Source organism: Phodopus roborovskii, unplaced genomic scaffold, assembly GCF_943737965.1.
Source record: "Phodopus roborovskii unplaced genomic scaffold, PHOROB, whole genome shotgun sequence".
Classification (NCBI taxonomy): Eukaryota; Metazoa; Chordata; class Mammalia; order Rodentia; family Cricetidae; genus Phodopus; species Phodopus roborovskii.
This window is the reverse complement of record NW_026125622.1, coordinates 53,931-68,830: the sequence shown is the minus strand read 5'-3', so window position 1 is coordinate 68,830 and position 14,900 is coordinate 53,931. Positions and strand designations below refer to the sequence as shown.

Genomic DNA, 14,900 nt, shown 5'->3' with positions numbered 1-14,900 from the left:
AGACACTATACATCATGAGGCACAGACTGAACATTTCCTGAGGCTCAATATCTCCTTGTTCTAACTGAAATCAGTCACATCCAAGATCAATGTGAAATGTTCTTAAAAATAACATATAAAGTGGCTGAGGAAGATCTTCAAAGTGAATTTTAGCCCTCCACTGACACATGTACATACTCCTGTACACACACGTAAATATACCGCTTATGAGTTCCTGGGGCTAAGGAGAAGCCAGAGGCCAATATCAGTGATCTGAGGTATCGACACCATCATTACATAGTGTCACTGTATGAGACACACCCTCCACATACAGGAATAGCTATTTATCATTTCACCTGGTGTTTGTATAACAGAATTAGGGAATACATCTGCCAGATGGACTCTTTGTAAAATTATGTACTAGTGGAATCTCTAGTCACCAGAGTCTGGGATTGGGCTTAAAAATCTGCATGCTAATAGAAAGACTCTGTTCCTCAAACCTGGGTGACTCCAGAGGCTGTACAAGTATCAAAATGGCAGCTGCCCTTTCCAGAGTCCACGAGAGATGTGGAAGTCATTATGTTTACATGTAGCAGAGCAGGCCTCAGAAGAGCACGGTGCCATTTCTTCACTCTTTCTCTACAGCCACACGGGTGTTGTGTGGAAAGGGTATGGACAGTACATACTAGACGGTTTAATGGTAGCCATTTGGTAATAACCTCCCACATCTGTAATTACAGAATACAATGAACTCTGCTGGTATAAATGATAAGTGGGTGCACAGCATCCATCTGATAGAATGACAATTAAAAGGAGGGGGGAGAATATGGACACAATCAGATGGAAATGTCCAGAGGAGATTAACTTTCAATTTGGTCTGCAAAACAAGTAGGAAGCGGAATTTCTCAAATACCTAAAGGGAAAAAGATAGAAGAGGTGTCCATATATATAAACAGACTGCCAAGCATGTGCACACACTATGCACACCTGACTGTATGTGTTTTTGTGAAATAAATATAGCCTGAAATCTTTCTAATATTTATGATTACTCTATGCACTCATGTGTACCACCATGTGCATATGAATGCTAAAGGTGAACTTGTGAAGTCAGTTTTCATTCCCTGTTTAGATGTGCCTATTCTTGTGAAGTCAGCTATAGGTTCAAAGGTAGGTTCAAAGGTTGGAATTGAAGGAGGTTCATATCGAAAGAGCAGAAGGTTGCAAAGTATGTATAGCCTACTAAAGAGAATGGGGAAATCCCTTAGAGTGGAAAAATAAAAGAGTTTTTAATACGAGATTGATCCAATCTCAGATGTGTTTTAGGAATGCATGATATATGGAGGTTGGAGTAGGAGAAGGCAACTTCAAAGCAGTAGAAGTATCATAAGGGTTTATTATCCGGGGGTAATATACCAAAAATTCAAGTTCTGGTGCTCATTCTAGATTCATTAGGTCTGGAGGAGGGTTCAAGAGTCTGGAGTTTTCTGTCAGCATTTGCAGGTCATATTAAACTCCGCAGATTATAACTGAAGTAACATTAAAAACAAACGACATCCCAACATCAACACTTCTCCATGTCTCCTTGGCTAGTTTTCTCATGTAGCTCCCAATTAGCTCATTTCCAAGAAACATTCATAGACATCTCTGAGCAACAGTGACCACTGACAGCTGACAGTTTCCTGAGAGTACAAGGATAGAAGATCTTTCTCGATATAAGTAAAGACCTGACTATTTTGAGAGAGCCAAACATGGGAGTTGCTTCCACATCTCTTGTGATATTGGAAACTTAGAAATTCTGTTCCCATATACATAGCCAAAGTTGTAGTGATGTACTTAACCAACATTAGCTGCAGTGCTGAATTCTAGGACTCCCATCTCCCAACATCAGCATCTCTGAAAGAAAGTTTGCAGAAACTGAAAGCTGGTCTGTATAGGTAGTAACGCATCAAGGGAAACTTGTTTAGTGTGTGATCATAACCTAACTAACATACTTGCCTTATTCCACTGAAAAAGCCACAGAAACCTACTTACAAATCACCTCTGTGAATACAAGTTACTGTGGAAGGACAGAAGCTCAGTGAGGCAGAGGAACATGATCCCAGCCAGATCTACCTACAGGAGAAGAACCCCATCCCATCTTTGCAGTACCTTCCTTTCATCATATCACATCTCAGAAGCAGATTCTGTTTAGATGCATGGAACTTAAGGAGACTGTCCACTGGAGCATTCCCTGACTACTTGCACACTCTTCAGAATGTCACACTCTGAAATGAAACTCGTCTCAGCATCAAGCATTCTTCTTTGTGAACTGGGCTGTTGTAGCAATTTAGTTTCCTGAAATATTACTGCCTTAACAACTATTAGATTTTTCAGTGCACTGAGGGAAAAATTACATTAGATCCCACATCGTGTGAAATTAATAATGTTTGAAATTTCAGTAATTGATATAGTTTCAATATATACTTATATATGTATACTTAAAACTGAGCTGTAAACAGAGAGAACAGTCTGGGAAGAGTTTAAAAGTTAAACAATACAGCAACACAAACAATGCTGTCTAAAAGGACATGTACTCAGCTCAGTTAGTAGAGTACTTACCTAACATGCAGGAATCTCTAGGAATAATGCACACCCACCACCACGCCTACGAGATATAAATAGTGGCTCATTCCTGCAATACCAGAATTGGCGAAGTAGAGGCAGGAAGGCCCAAAGTTCCAGGAAGTCTTGAGTTATACAATAAGTTTGTGGCCAGTCTAGGCTACAAGAGCCCGTGTCACACAAATACCCAAAGAAAGAAATCCACTGCTTACTGTGTACCTTACCTACCAATGAGTAATGGACTGTTGAACTAGATTCAGCATGCTTTCAACCAACACTCAGTTGGGTCTTTGGGATTCTGCTCTAAGGGAGGAATGACAGTTTCTTGACACCTAAGAGTATTTCAGGAGATGATGGCTCACCTGGAGTGGTATGGTACTTCTAAGATATAGTTCTAGTTCTAATTCAGGCACATAGTCTTTGGTCAGTCTACATCAGAGTTTTCTTTAATCACAAGAGTGGAGAGGCCTGACATGGCATGTGATCTATGGACAAGAGTGTAGCCAACAGAGAAAGTGCTCTAGTTAAATTGCCTTCAGCAATGTGAACTTTATCTTGTACCCATGTTTAATTTTCTAAATTACAGTGCCAACAGAACAAACAGATTGTGTATCCGTATGCCTGTGATTATGTCTACTTCTGATATATAACTCACTTTTAAAATTATACTTACCTCTTACTATGAATAAAGATAATTACCTTTACCTGAAGGGAGAGAAGTGGGGGTAGGGGTGGGTATTTTCTCAGTTTCTTGGAGAGCATCAGAAGGGCAGAGACTGCATCTTCTGAAGCAGGACCGTTTCAGGGGTTCTTTACTATTAGCTGTATAAGTTGTTCACTAAAAAACTGTTTATCATTTATCTTTGGTCTAATGAACTCATTAATAACCCACATTCACATGGAGGTAGAAAAAATAAGTTATTCCAATGGTTTGAAATTAAAATCCTATTGAAGAATGTAGTTATTGAATTAGTAGGAAAACTAACTCCTTATGACTGGACAGATCATTTCAAAAAAAAGCTGAGAACTGATCTCTGTTAGATTACAGCACACTGACTTAGCCCTGACAGGGAGGTGGGGGAAGTAAACACAGCAAAGTCACAGCACAGAACTACACAGATGTGTTTGTCATTATGGATTTAATCACAAGAAAGCAACTTCTCTGTCCTGGGGTCATCTGCTGAATATTATTCTCATCCAACTTCTCCTTTTTAGTTGTCCCTCAACTCACTTGGAAGGACCACAAATTAAAGGGCAGCCATGTATGTGAACACCAGACACATGAGTGGTTAAGGGAAAAAACCCTAGTTGCCACTTGGTTAATTTCTGGTTGTTTTAAATTTGTTTTCTTTCACAACACATGGAAAGCAAATCTCTCTCATGTGGCAGTCTGAATTTCTTCATCTCACTGACAAAATGACCCTCCTCAGTGGTCACTCACGAAAAGAGTATAACTTCATTCTATTCATGCAAGACATGCAACTAACATTAACCAAAAAACTTCAAATATTTTGATCCCGACATTGAGGCTTTTTTTCCAAACTAGTTAGAATATGGTTATATTGACATCCACCCTCCATTACAGGCCCTTACTATTTATATTATGGTTGGTAAGAAATCCAGATATTGAGTATAGCTAAGTGTCTATGTAGGGAATTTACCATCCCAGAGAGTGCAAAAAGGAAAAGAATATCATCCCTAGATAGTAAAGTAATAAAACATAGCTGTGAGTGTAGCTCATGTTAAAACACACATGGTTCTTGATCATTTCTGTAGCGCACACACACACACACACACACACACACACACACACACACACACACACGGCCAAACAGACAAGTAAAATAGGAAAAATAATTCTATTGTTCCTTCATTTCACTTAAATTTGTTCATTTGACTGATAAAATAAAAATAATAAATCAAATTCTTATGATCTGATTCATTAGGCCTTGAGATAGCCTTGTGGGTAAAGATGCTTGCTGTCAAAGCTAAAGGCCTAAGTTAAGTCTTCTAGACTTACACAATTCAAAATTAGTAGGGAACAATTCAAATCCTAATTTGGCCTCTGACCATATGTTTACAATGGCAAGGGTTCACCTGCCCACACAGACACTGACAAATAAATAATTAAAATTGTAGAAAGAGTTCACTTAATTCTTCAAGACAATATCTAAACATTTGCTGTGCTCGCAAGTTTTGTATATCAGTGAAAGAATTCCAAAGGTGGAGTGTTCCTGGGACTCAGGAGACCATCTAAAAAGAATAGGATCTTCTTGTGTTTATGTGAACATTGACGTCACATTTGAGAAGTGTTTGTTAAATAAGAGACACTATTGTGAAGCAATTTGCAAATATTATGCCCCCTCTACACAATAATCCTGAAGCACACACCAAGGAAATAACAGAATTATGAAGAGTTTTGAAGAATTATTGGAGCTGGATTTGAAAAGTCATATGTGCTTCAATGTGTAGCTCTTGATGTTTGTGGAAACTGATTCAAATAAGATGTTCAAGTGAACACTGAGAAGTGAAAACAATAAAGAAGTTAGTAGTGCAATTCTTGGGATGGAGTAACAGATTGGAGATGGTAATTCAAAGCAGAAAATATGGAGGTCAACAGAGCTTGTATTTTAACGTAAATGAATACTCCCTGGGGTAATACCAAAAAGTACTAATAAAGAATAACTTTTTGTGGTATATATCATCATGGCTCCATCTCCAAACTAAAGGATTATAACAGCTATTGAAAATCTATTAAGAACCAATCAGGAGTGTCGCAGGCTTTTAATCCCAGCCTTTGAGGCTGGGGTATGCGGATCTCTATGAGTCCAAGACCTGCCTGGTGTATAAGAGCCGGTTCCCAGGCAGCCTCTGAAAAACCTGTTCCAAGAAACAAAAAAAAAAAAAAAAAAAAAAAAAAAATCTACTAAGAAAACTATGAAAATGAGTCATCAAGAATGAAACCAGATCCAAATTATAAAGGATCTCAGTCTGTTCTTCACTACCTTGCCAATATGCCATGTTGACATTTTCTGCTTAGTGTATTTGAACAGTGTCACTACTGGCCTACAGCACACATGCACTGGAGTTTAAGGCTTCTTCTGCATGTAAGAAAGCTTAGTTGGGGCCAAAACCCAACTCCAGTCAGCTCTGTCCTAAAACCACATGGCCCAAAGTGATAAACTAAATTTGGGCAAGTACAGTGGTACCTAGTTTTGCAACTTGGTGTGGTTCAGTGAGCACAGCAAACACAGGTAGCTCCCAGAACTTCCTTGAGGGCAATTAATACTTATCAGTTGATCTTCTGTTCAATCACCCTGAAGGTAACAACTGGGGAAATGAACTGACACATCAGCTCTAACTTCCAATTTAGGGAAAAACAAACCAAATTTCTGATGCTTAAAAACTTTAGATGGTCTGTTTTATTTGTTTGTTTGTTTTTGTTTTCTTTTCCAACATACTTTGCCAAGTTCCTACATAGTTTTCTTGGAGGAAATTCAAAGCAGTCATTACTTGGAAGCACATGGAGCAATGAAATGAGATCTGACACTGAAAAATAAAAAGACATTTCAGAGCAGTGACTCTCAGGTCCTACATTTGAGATACACAAAAGCATCAGCTTATTTCATGAGGCCTACAAATAGGATGCTAAATAGGGCAATGCTGAGCAGAATGTCTCCATCTCCAGGAATTAGTACACACACACACACACACACACACACACACACACACACACACACACACACCACACACACACACACACACACACACACACACACACACACACACACACACACACACACACCCACACCACCCACCCACCCACCCACCTACCTGCTATTAATTCCGAGTCAAGAAAGGATATTTCTTAGGAGTCAAGTGGTATAACTGGGCTGATCACAGTGAGTTCGAAGTGTGAATGCGTCATCGTCTCTTACGTCAGAGGCCGTTTTCTGACACTGATTATGACAGAGGACGACATCTCTGCGTAGGAGCGTTTCCCCCTAGCTACTACAGTGTGGCTTTTGGACTGGAGAGGATAGGACAGAGCGTGATAGTAGCTGTAACTTGGGGGCTGAGCTTTCACTCTGGGGCTGTGCCAGCCCTCGGAGTGTAGGGCTGTAGCCCCAAAGTTGGTGCTTCAGCTTTTAGTGTTCCATAGGGGAGTATTTTTTTTTTTTTTTTTTTTTTTTTTTTTTTGACTTGATAGGACAGAGTGCGATAGTAGCTGGGGATAGGGGGCTGAGCTTTCACTCCGGGGCTGTGCCCCAGGCCTCGGAGTGTAGGCCTGCAGCCCCAAACTGGGTGCTTTAGGTTTTCTTGCTCCAGCTCTCCAGGACTCTGGTGCTGGAGGTCAGAGTGCCAGCGTTGACGCGTCAACTGAGATAAGGAGGTGGAGAGGGCAGTGGTGCCAGCCGGCCCCAGAAGCCTTCCCTTTCCCAGTGTCCCACTGACTGTGCTCTGCTCTGCTGCTGTCCATCTGTCCAGCCGCAAGGCCCCCCATGGTGGGCACAGGGATGGCGGTGCCTCGTACTGCCACCGTGGTGTGCCCATGGAGGATTTTTGAGCTGCTGCCAGTTCTAATTATCTTCATGTTCTGTGAATTTAAAGTAAGTAGTGCCATGCTCATGGTTCATTTGCCCATGAATAAAAATGCTCTATGGAGGTTCTAAATGAAATAAGGATTTTGGTCATTTTCATCATGTTGGCTGTTTGGGGAGAAAATACACAAAATTAATCCACAGTTGAAGTCTATTGCCTATAGAAGTACACATGCAAAATAAGGGAAGGGAGTGATTGTTTTTCCTTGGGTTGCTGGCAAAGTCTTTAGACTGAGCAAATAAGTTTCAGTAGATGAGGTGTGAAAACAGCATACACAGGAGCTCACAGCATAAGTGAGCCAAGGGCCTGATGTGACATGATGCTCACTGTAGACCAGTGGGTCTCAAGGATTGCTGTGGGGTGTGAGATCCAGCACAGGCTCATCAGTGATGAGACCCATAGAAAAATGTATAGATATTCCTGATAGTATGAGAATCAAATGTCAGGGGAAAAAACACAGGAAGGAGAATTGATAGGGATAAGGATAGAGAAGTTGGTCCTAAATGGGGCAAGAAGAAATAAGAGCTAAAATGAGTGTGACTTTCTTGATTAGCTGCAGAGAGGGGTGGGATGTGTGAAGAATCTGGAATAGTCCCAAGTTCCTGGCTCTGTCAGCTAAGTTACTGAGATGGGCCTTATGGGAAGAGAAGCATATTGTAGATGAGAGATGATTTCAGATCACACACATCTCCCTCAGAATCCACAATCAGGGCCTAGGGAGATGACTCAGTGCGGAAAGGAAAGTGCTTGCCATGATCTGGAGTAGGAGCCCTTAAGGCAATGTAAATGCTGGGTGGAGGTATGAATAGAGGAATCCCAGGTTCACTGGTCATCAGTTTATCAGAGAATGTGTGAGCTCTAGATTCAGTGAGAGACTCTGCCTTAGAAAAATTGAGGTAGAGAAGGAAGACATTACAACAGCAGCCTCTGGCTTTTCACATAAAATACACAGGCACCTAGCAGTTACCAACACTTATTTTTGATAAGGTTGGGGGTGAGGAACACGGAGGGATTTTGCAGACTTGGCTGGATTTTCTGTGGTTCAGTGGGCTGTGTGGATGTGTGTTGCATTTTGTAAGGGAACAATTCTCTCCCCTTCAGGATGGTGTTAGCTATGAGTCTTCTATTGGTGCTGTTTGTCAGATTGAGAAAAGTAGTCCTAGTTTGCAGTCTCCTGATGATTAGACGGTCGATTTTCTTACATGTTTTATTACTATCTGTTGAGATCTTCTTTTTCTTCATTTCTTTTACTGTGGATTATGACATTGATTTTTTTAACTGAGCATTACATTCCTTTCTGTGTATATATGGTGTGTGTGTGTGTGTGTGTGTGTGTGTGTGTGTGTGTGTAAATCCAAAGCCCCAAGAGTCGGTTTTTTCCTTCTACCACATTGGTGATGGGGGTCAAACACAGGTCCTGAGGATTGGTGGCAAAGTTTTTACCTGCTGAGCTATCTTCCTGGCCCAATAATATTTAAAATTTTTATTTAGATTTATTTATTATATATAGTGTGTTCTGTCTCCTTATATCCCTGCAGGCCAGAAGAGGGCACCTCATTGCAGATGGTTGTGCGCTACCATGTGGATGCTAGGACCTGAACTCAGAACCTCTTGACAACTAGCTAATGTTTTTAACCATTGTGAGATCTCTCCAGCCCCTGCCCCCACATATTTTTTTTTACAAAGTCTTTTATGACTATAAATTTTCCTGTTACACACTGAATTAGTTGTTTTGTGTAAGTTTTATGTTGCATTTTATTATTTTTTTTTAAAAAAAACCTTTTATGTTCATGGATGTTTTGCTCGTGCATGTATGTCCATGCGTCACATGTTTGCTGTGCTTAAAGATGCCTTAACGGGTGACATATTTCCCTGGAAATGGAGTCATAGATAGTGGTGAGCCACCAAGTGGATCCTGGGAAACAAACATGGGTCATTTATCTACAAGAATGACAAATGCTCTTAACTGCTTAGCTCTCTCTCCAGCCCTTCCTGTTTTTTTGATAACTAATTTTAACCCGTTGTAATCAGAGAAGATGCTTCTTGACATGGGAATTTTTTAATTGAATTTTTACTATTTTAAACTATGTGTATGTGTGTGTATATGTGCTTGTAGCTTCAGCTGCCCAAGGAAGCGGCAAGAGGGCATCAGATCTCACAGAGCTGGAGTCATGGGCAGGCACTTAGGGACTTCTTGACATGGATTGCTGCAAGAGCAGCAAATGTTTTCAGCTGCTGAGCCATTTCTCTGGGCTTGGCCATGTGGTTTGATTATTTAAAGAAACAAAACAAAAAACAAAGAAAACATTGATGTGTGTTTTAGCTTAATGCCTGGATTTTTTCTGAAGAATCTTCCATGTACATTTGAGAGTGAATGTATTTTCTGCTATTATTGCATAGTATTTTGCTAGTATGATAGTCTAATTTATTTGTTGTGTTTTTACCATGTTCTCTTTTCATGCTGACTCACTGAAAATGAGATCTAAAAATAACTAACTACTGTTGATGAACGGTTTGTTTTATCCTTACTTCAACAGATTTACTCCATTTTATTGTTCTCTTGCATAAAATCCTACATCTTAAAGACTGAGCTACCCTTTTCCATCACATCTTTGTTTCTAGTAACAGTTTTAGTCTTAGTCTTTTTTATCTGCTATCAGAGGAGTCTACTTGTTTATGATCAGTTAGTATTGGGACCTGGTGATAAAGACTAGAATAACCCACTGAGGGAAGATGGATTCAGGAAGAGGTAAAATATGCAATTAACTGCAGGCCTTACTCTGTGAGGTGTGGAAGAATATTTTAGAGGGTATGTGGAGGGCTTGGATATACATTCATAGTCTCTGGAGTGAGATAATGGAAATATTTGCCGTGCCTGAATATCTATTCTTGTGATCCTAGAAGCAAATCGTTATCATTGCCTTGCAACATGATATCACACTTGTTTGTATGTGGCTCAGGTGAGAAAGAGAGAGAGGACCAGGATAAAATATTTTCAACCCTTTTCTGAGCCCTTGTAAGGTCAGTCCTGTACCTTAAGGATCTAAAACACAAGGTTAAAGGAACTCTCCATGAAACCCAGAGCAGAGGCTGTGCACCTACACTTTGGATCCTTTCTGGAGTCACAGATGTAAAAAGGAAAATAAAGATACAGGGAATAAAAAAAGAGGATACTATTGCATGTATTTTTTTTTTTGGTAGAAGTTAATAAGCTGTAGATAGCAGCTTGTAAAAGGTCCTTGTCATGTACTAGCATAAAACAGGTTTTATAGATAGTAATTATCTAAGGATTTGTTGTTCATTTTGTCAGACCCCAAGGAGAAGACAGCTGTGGAGTTTCTAGATGGTGTATGTTGATGCCTGGAAAGAGTCAAGCCCATCATTTCTAGGGTTGTTTTTGAAAGAGCCATTTTCTTTTTGGGCTCAAACTGCATTAATTTAACTCAAGAGACAGGAAGGAAGGGTTTAAATCCCAACTCTGAAGCTCTGTCATTAGTTTCTTATCACTCTCCCTTCCTCAGAGGACAAGCTGCAGTTCAGTGTTTTTCCTCTGCAGGAAATGTTTTTTCAAACCCAGTGCATATGGATAAATCATGAACTTGAACTCAGGGAAAAGAACCCAACCCAGATCATTGATACTTTTTTTTTTTTTTTTTTTTTTTTTTTTTTTACTGGATTTTAAAAATCTTTGGTAGGGACGGTGTCCCTCACCCATCTCCTAAATAAATACATTGAGATTTATTCTTACTTACGAATGGCTGGCCTTAGCTCAGCTGTTTCTAGCCAGCTTTTCTAAATTAAATTATCCCATTTCTCTTTATGTGTTGCCTCTGAGCTCTTTTCCCTTTATTTATTCTATATGCCTTTCTTTCCTTCTTACTCTATGACTGGTGCCCTTGGTGTCCTCCTCTTGTCCCTGGATATTCTCTAGGTCTCTCCTCCTATTTATTCTCTCTGCATGCCAGCCAGCCCTGACTATTTTTTCCTGCCTAGCTATTGGTCTGTTCAGCTATTCATTAGGCCAATCAGGTGTTTTAGACTGGCAAAGTAATGCAGCTTTACAGAGTTAAACAAATGCAACATAAAAGAATGAAACACATATAAAATATTCCACAATGTTCTTTTCTTGATACTATATCCTTATCCTTTAACTCTCCTGGAGTTATGCTCTGTGGAATCTCCCCATAACTTCTGTTTGAAAACTACTGTTTCACCACACTTAGCCCCTCAATAAGAACAATTGTAATTTACTAGAAAACATGTTTGGAGGCATTCTGCTTTGTATTTTATGGTAGCCCATTCAATATGAATAGAGTTGGCCACAGCCACCTGTGCCTGTCTTTGTACCAGTACTGTTGAAGAAGCATGCTTATAAGTTTATTTTCTTTGTCTTGAAGGTTGTGGCAGCAGTGCCTGAAGATATGACAACAAGCTTTGATCCTAGTGAGCCATCATTAGAATCGCTGATATGTGTGGTTGCCATTGGACTGGTTACCATTTTCTTATTTCTTTGGAGAGGATACCGATCAGTAAGTAACCACTTATAGTAAGTGAATGGTCATTCTAAGTTTTTTGTTTTTGTTTTTTAAGTTTATTTCCTTTTATGTGTATGCTGTTTTGCTTGTATGCATGTGTGTGTGGTATGTGTTCCTGGTCTACAGAAGTGATTAGTGGGCCATTGTTGGATGCCCTGGAGCTGGAATTACTGATGACTGTGAGCTATAATGTCGATGATGGCATTTGAATCTTGGTCCTCTACAAGACTAACAAATGTTCTGAGCCATTTCTCTCTAACCTTCATTTTGTGTTTAGATTGAACATCTAATTGGAGAAACTTGTTATTTCAGGGAAATGAGTTAGGTCTTAGTGTTCTGCATTATGCTAACAGGTGGTTTTTAAAAACTGAACAGAGATTAACAGAAATATTTTTATGTAAGTGTATTTTAAAGGATTTTATTGTAGGGATACTACACACTAGTACTAAAGCCCCAACTTTCTTTCTTTCCCTTTTCTTCTTTAAATTTGGGGTGTCTGTGTTTGTTTTTAACAATATTAAAAAGTTTGCAGGTGTATCTACTTCCCAACTAAGGGTAAAAATCGCTACTTTCATGGCTCTCCTGGATCCTATATTGCTTTTTCCTATGGATCCTATATTGCTTTTTCCTATGCTAACTGTTTTTAAGGAGGGAGTCATAACATAGCCTTTTCTTTCTGAGACTTCTTTTTAGATGTTGGCCTTTGTGCTTCTGACTGACTTCATTTCTAATATCTTCATGGTTTTTTCTTCCTTACCTTCTGCTTACATATATCCTACTGTTTTTTTTTTTTTTTTTTTTTTTTCTTCCAGTTTTCTGTCTCTGTTTTCTAGGTGGCATGAGTGTTCTTGTTTGCATCCCTTGATCACTTTACCCTATCCCCACTGTTCTCAAGGGTGGATTTATCCCTTCCTTATCGAAAGCTGAAGTATGAAGAAGAAAAAGACTAATGAGTTTTTTTAGTCAGTCAAGGTCTAGAGTCCAATGATATTTCATATATTTTTATTTTGATTATTAACCGTAGGAGATTTAATAATGGTGGCTCCTTAAAATACTTTGTTTTAGAGCCAATATATGCATGGGAAACATGGAGTTAAGTGGAATTATACAGTTTTCTTTAGAATAAGACTGTTTCAGAGCCTTTAATATGGTAACACACATGATACCACACAATGGGAGATCTTACTATATAGCATTGTTTTCATTTGAAATAGAAGGCTTTTGGGTAATTTATTTACCATAAGGCCATAAGAAAGTTGGCATCTTAAAGCTGGAAGTAGAAGTCAGATAGATTTGCTTGAAGATATATTTGTTTTAATGTAATTTTGTTAAATTTTTTTTTCAGATTCAAAGCCGACTTTATTTGAGTAAGTAGTCTTTTTTGATTTTAGATCTTGTGATTGTATATAATTTAAAGTGTTTTCACACTTTAGTCATAATAATTTTTTCTTTGCTTGCTCAGTAAGAGAGAATAGACTGGCTGTGGCACTTGCAATGGAAATCAAAAAGAAATGTGATCTAATTGACAAAGTGTGCCTTGCTCAAGAGGAGGTAAGATGTGTTTGAAAATACCATCCATCACAGTGTGGAGCTTAATTATTCTCCATGGGTTATTGCCTGCCATCAGAGCTTTGTTTCAGACCAGAGCTCTGTTGCTGCTCAACTTCATCACTTAGCCATTCTCTTTGCAGCCACCCTGGTGATGTGTAGTGTTTACCTTCCCTGACTAATTAGTCAGAGCACCTTGATTTGCTTATTGCTCATTTAGATATTGTAAAATTGCCTTTTAAGTCTTTTCCACGTTAAAAGATGACTTTATTTTTATTGTGTGTGTCTATTTGTGTAGGCGTGTACCAAGAATAGGACATGGAGGAGTCACTTTCCTCTTTTTATTACGTGGGTCCCTAGGATTGAACTCAGGTTATCAGTCTTGGCAGCAAGCTCCTTAACTACTTACTGAGCCATCACACTTGCCCATTTCCATCCTTTTAAATGCACTCATAATCTTTCTCAGTTTATGCCATATAGATTAGGGCCTTTGCTTTTACTATTTTATGTCATATATAAGAAAGAGTTTTGTCAGATATATGGATTGTAAATCTCTTCTACTCTGTGGCTTACATTTCTGTTTTGTTCAGTGTCTTAGAAGGTAGAGGATTTGAATTACAATTTAATGTAGTGTAATGTTTCATGAGATTTTTTTTTGCTTATCATGGATGTAAAGTTACTTTTACTTGTTATCATGTAGAGACTTTATTTACTGTTTTCATTCGGGCATGCTAGGGCTACTGTGACAAAATACCTTTAGCAGCAGAAGTGAATTTCCTTACAGTTCTTGAAATGAGTCCATGAAGATATAGCCAGGCTTTGCTTCCTCTGTGACCTGTCCCTTGACTTTAGATATTGCTGTCTGCTTGTTATGTCACTCTCTGTCCTAGTGCTCTCCACATAGGATACCAGTCATATTACGTTGCAGTCATCTTAAATCCCTCATTTTACCTAGCTGTATTTAAAGGCTTTGTCTCTAAATAACACAAATTCTGAGGTGCTGAGACAGGGTTTCTCTGTGCATCACTGGCTGTCCTGAAACTCACTCTGTAGACCAGGGTGGTCTGAAACTCACAGATTTTATCTTCCTTACTTGCCTTATTTATCACATGATATAAATGTCTGATAGCCAGTTACCACATATTGTTCTACTGACAGACTGGAGAAGCCATTAATCTGTTCAGGGGATAGTAGATGACTCACTTCTTTAGATCCACTTTAGTCACACTTGCTGTTAGGGTTTTCAGCCCCAGCAGATGTGGAGCAACTTTGGTAGTCACAAAGGAAACGTTCTGCCATATGTTGCCTAGGCTGGTGGTTGTGGCTTGTTTGTAGACTTGGCTTTCCTCAGCACAGTGTTTAGATTGCAAAACTAAGCTCATAAAAGCCAAGGGTACTTTACATGGTGGATATAAATTCTGTTTCCTTCTTTGGTGTCTATTTAGATACAAGTTGAGTTAAACTTTGTATTTTTTTCCCTCATGTGTTCCCTTGTTTTATTCAGTATGAAGGCTTAGAGTCATCCTTAAAGGAGGCCAACTTTGACAAGGCATCAACAGAAGTACAGAGTTTGAAGGTAAAAAAAAAAGTATGATGTAAAAGCTAGGGAAAAGATTCTTATTAGAAATATCTTGT

General features: G+C 39.1%; 1 protein-coding gene and 1 non-coding gene across 2 annotated transcripts in view; both read left to right on the top strand.

Moving 5' to 3' along the window:
- Positions 1-7,117: 7,117 nt before the first annotated feature.
- Positions 7,118-14,900, top strand: part of LOC127217085 (melanoma inhibitory activity protein 2-like) — a 30,617-nt gene continuing 22,834 nt past the window's right edge. Inside the window, exons 1-5 of the mRNA XM_051177919.1 lie at positions 7,118-7,190; positions 11,580-11,711; positions 13,063-13,088; positions 13,184-13,268; positions 14,770-14,841. Coding sequence (XP_051033876.1) covers positions 7,173-7,190; positions 11,580-11,711; positions 13,063-13,088; positions 13,184-13,268; positions 14,770-14,841 — 333 coding nt within the window. The 5' untranslated portion in view covers positions 7,118-7,172. The remainder of the gene's footprint in view (positions 7,191-11,579; positions 11,712-13,062; positions 13,089-13,183; positions 13,269-14,769; positions 14,842-14,900) is intronic.
- On the top strand, positions 10,191-10,312 carry LOC127217089 (small nucleolar RNA SNORA26). Its single transcript, XR_007834074.1, has one exon. It is a non-coding gene; the product is annotated as a small nucleolar RNA SNORA26 (small nucleolar RNA).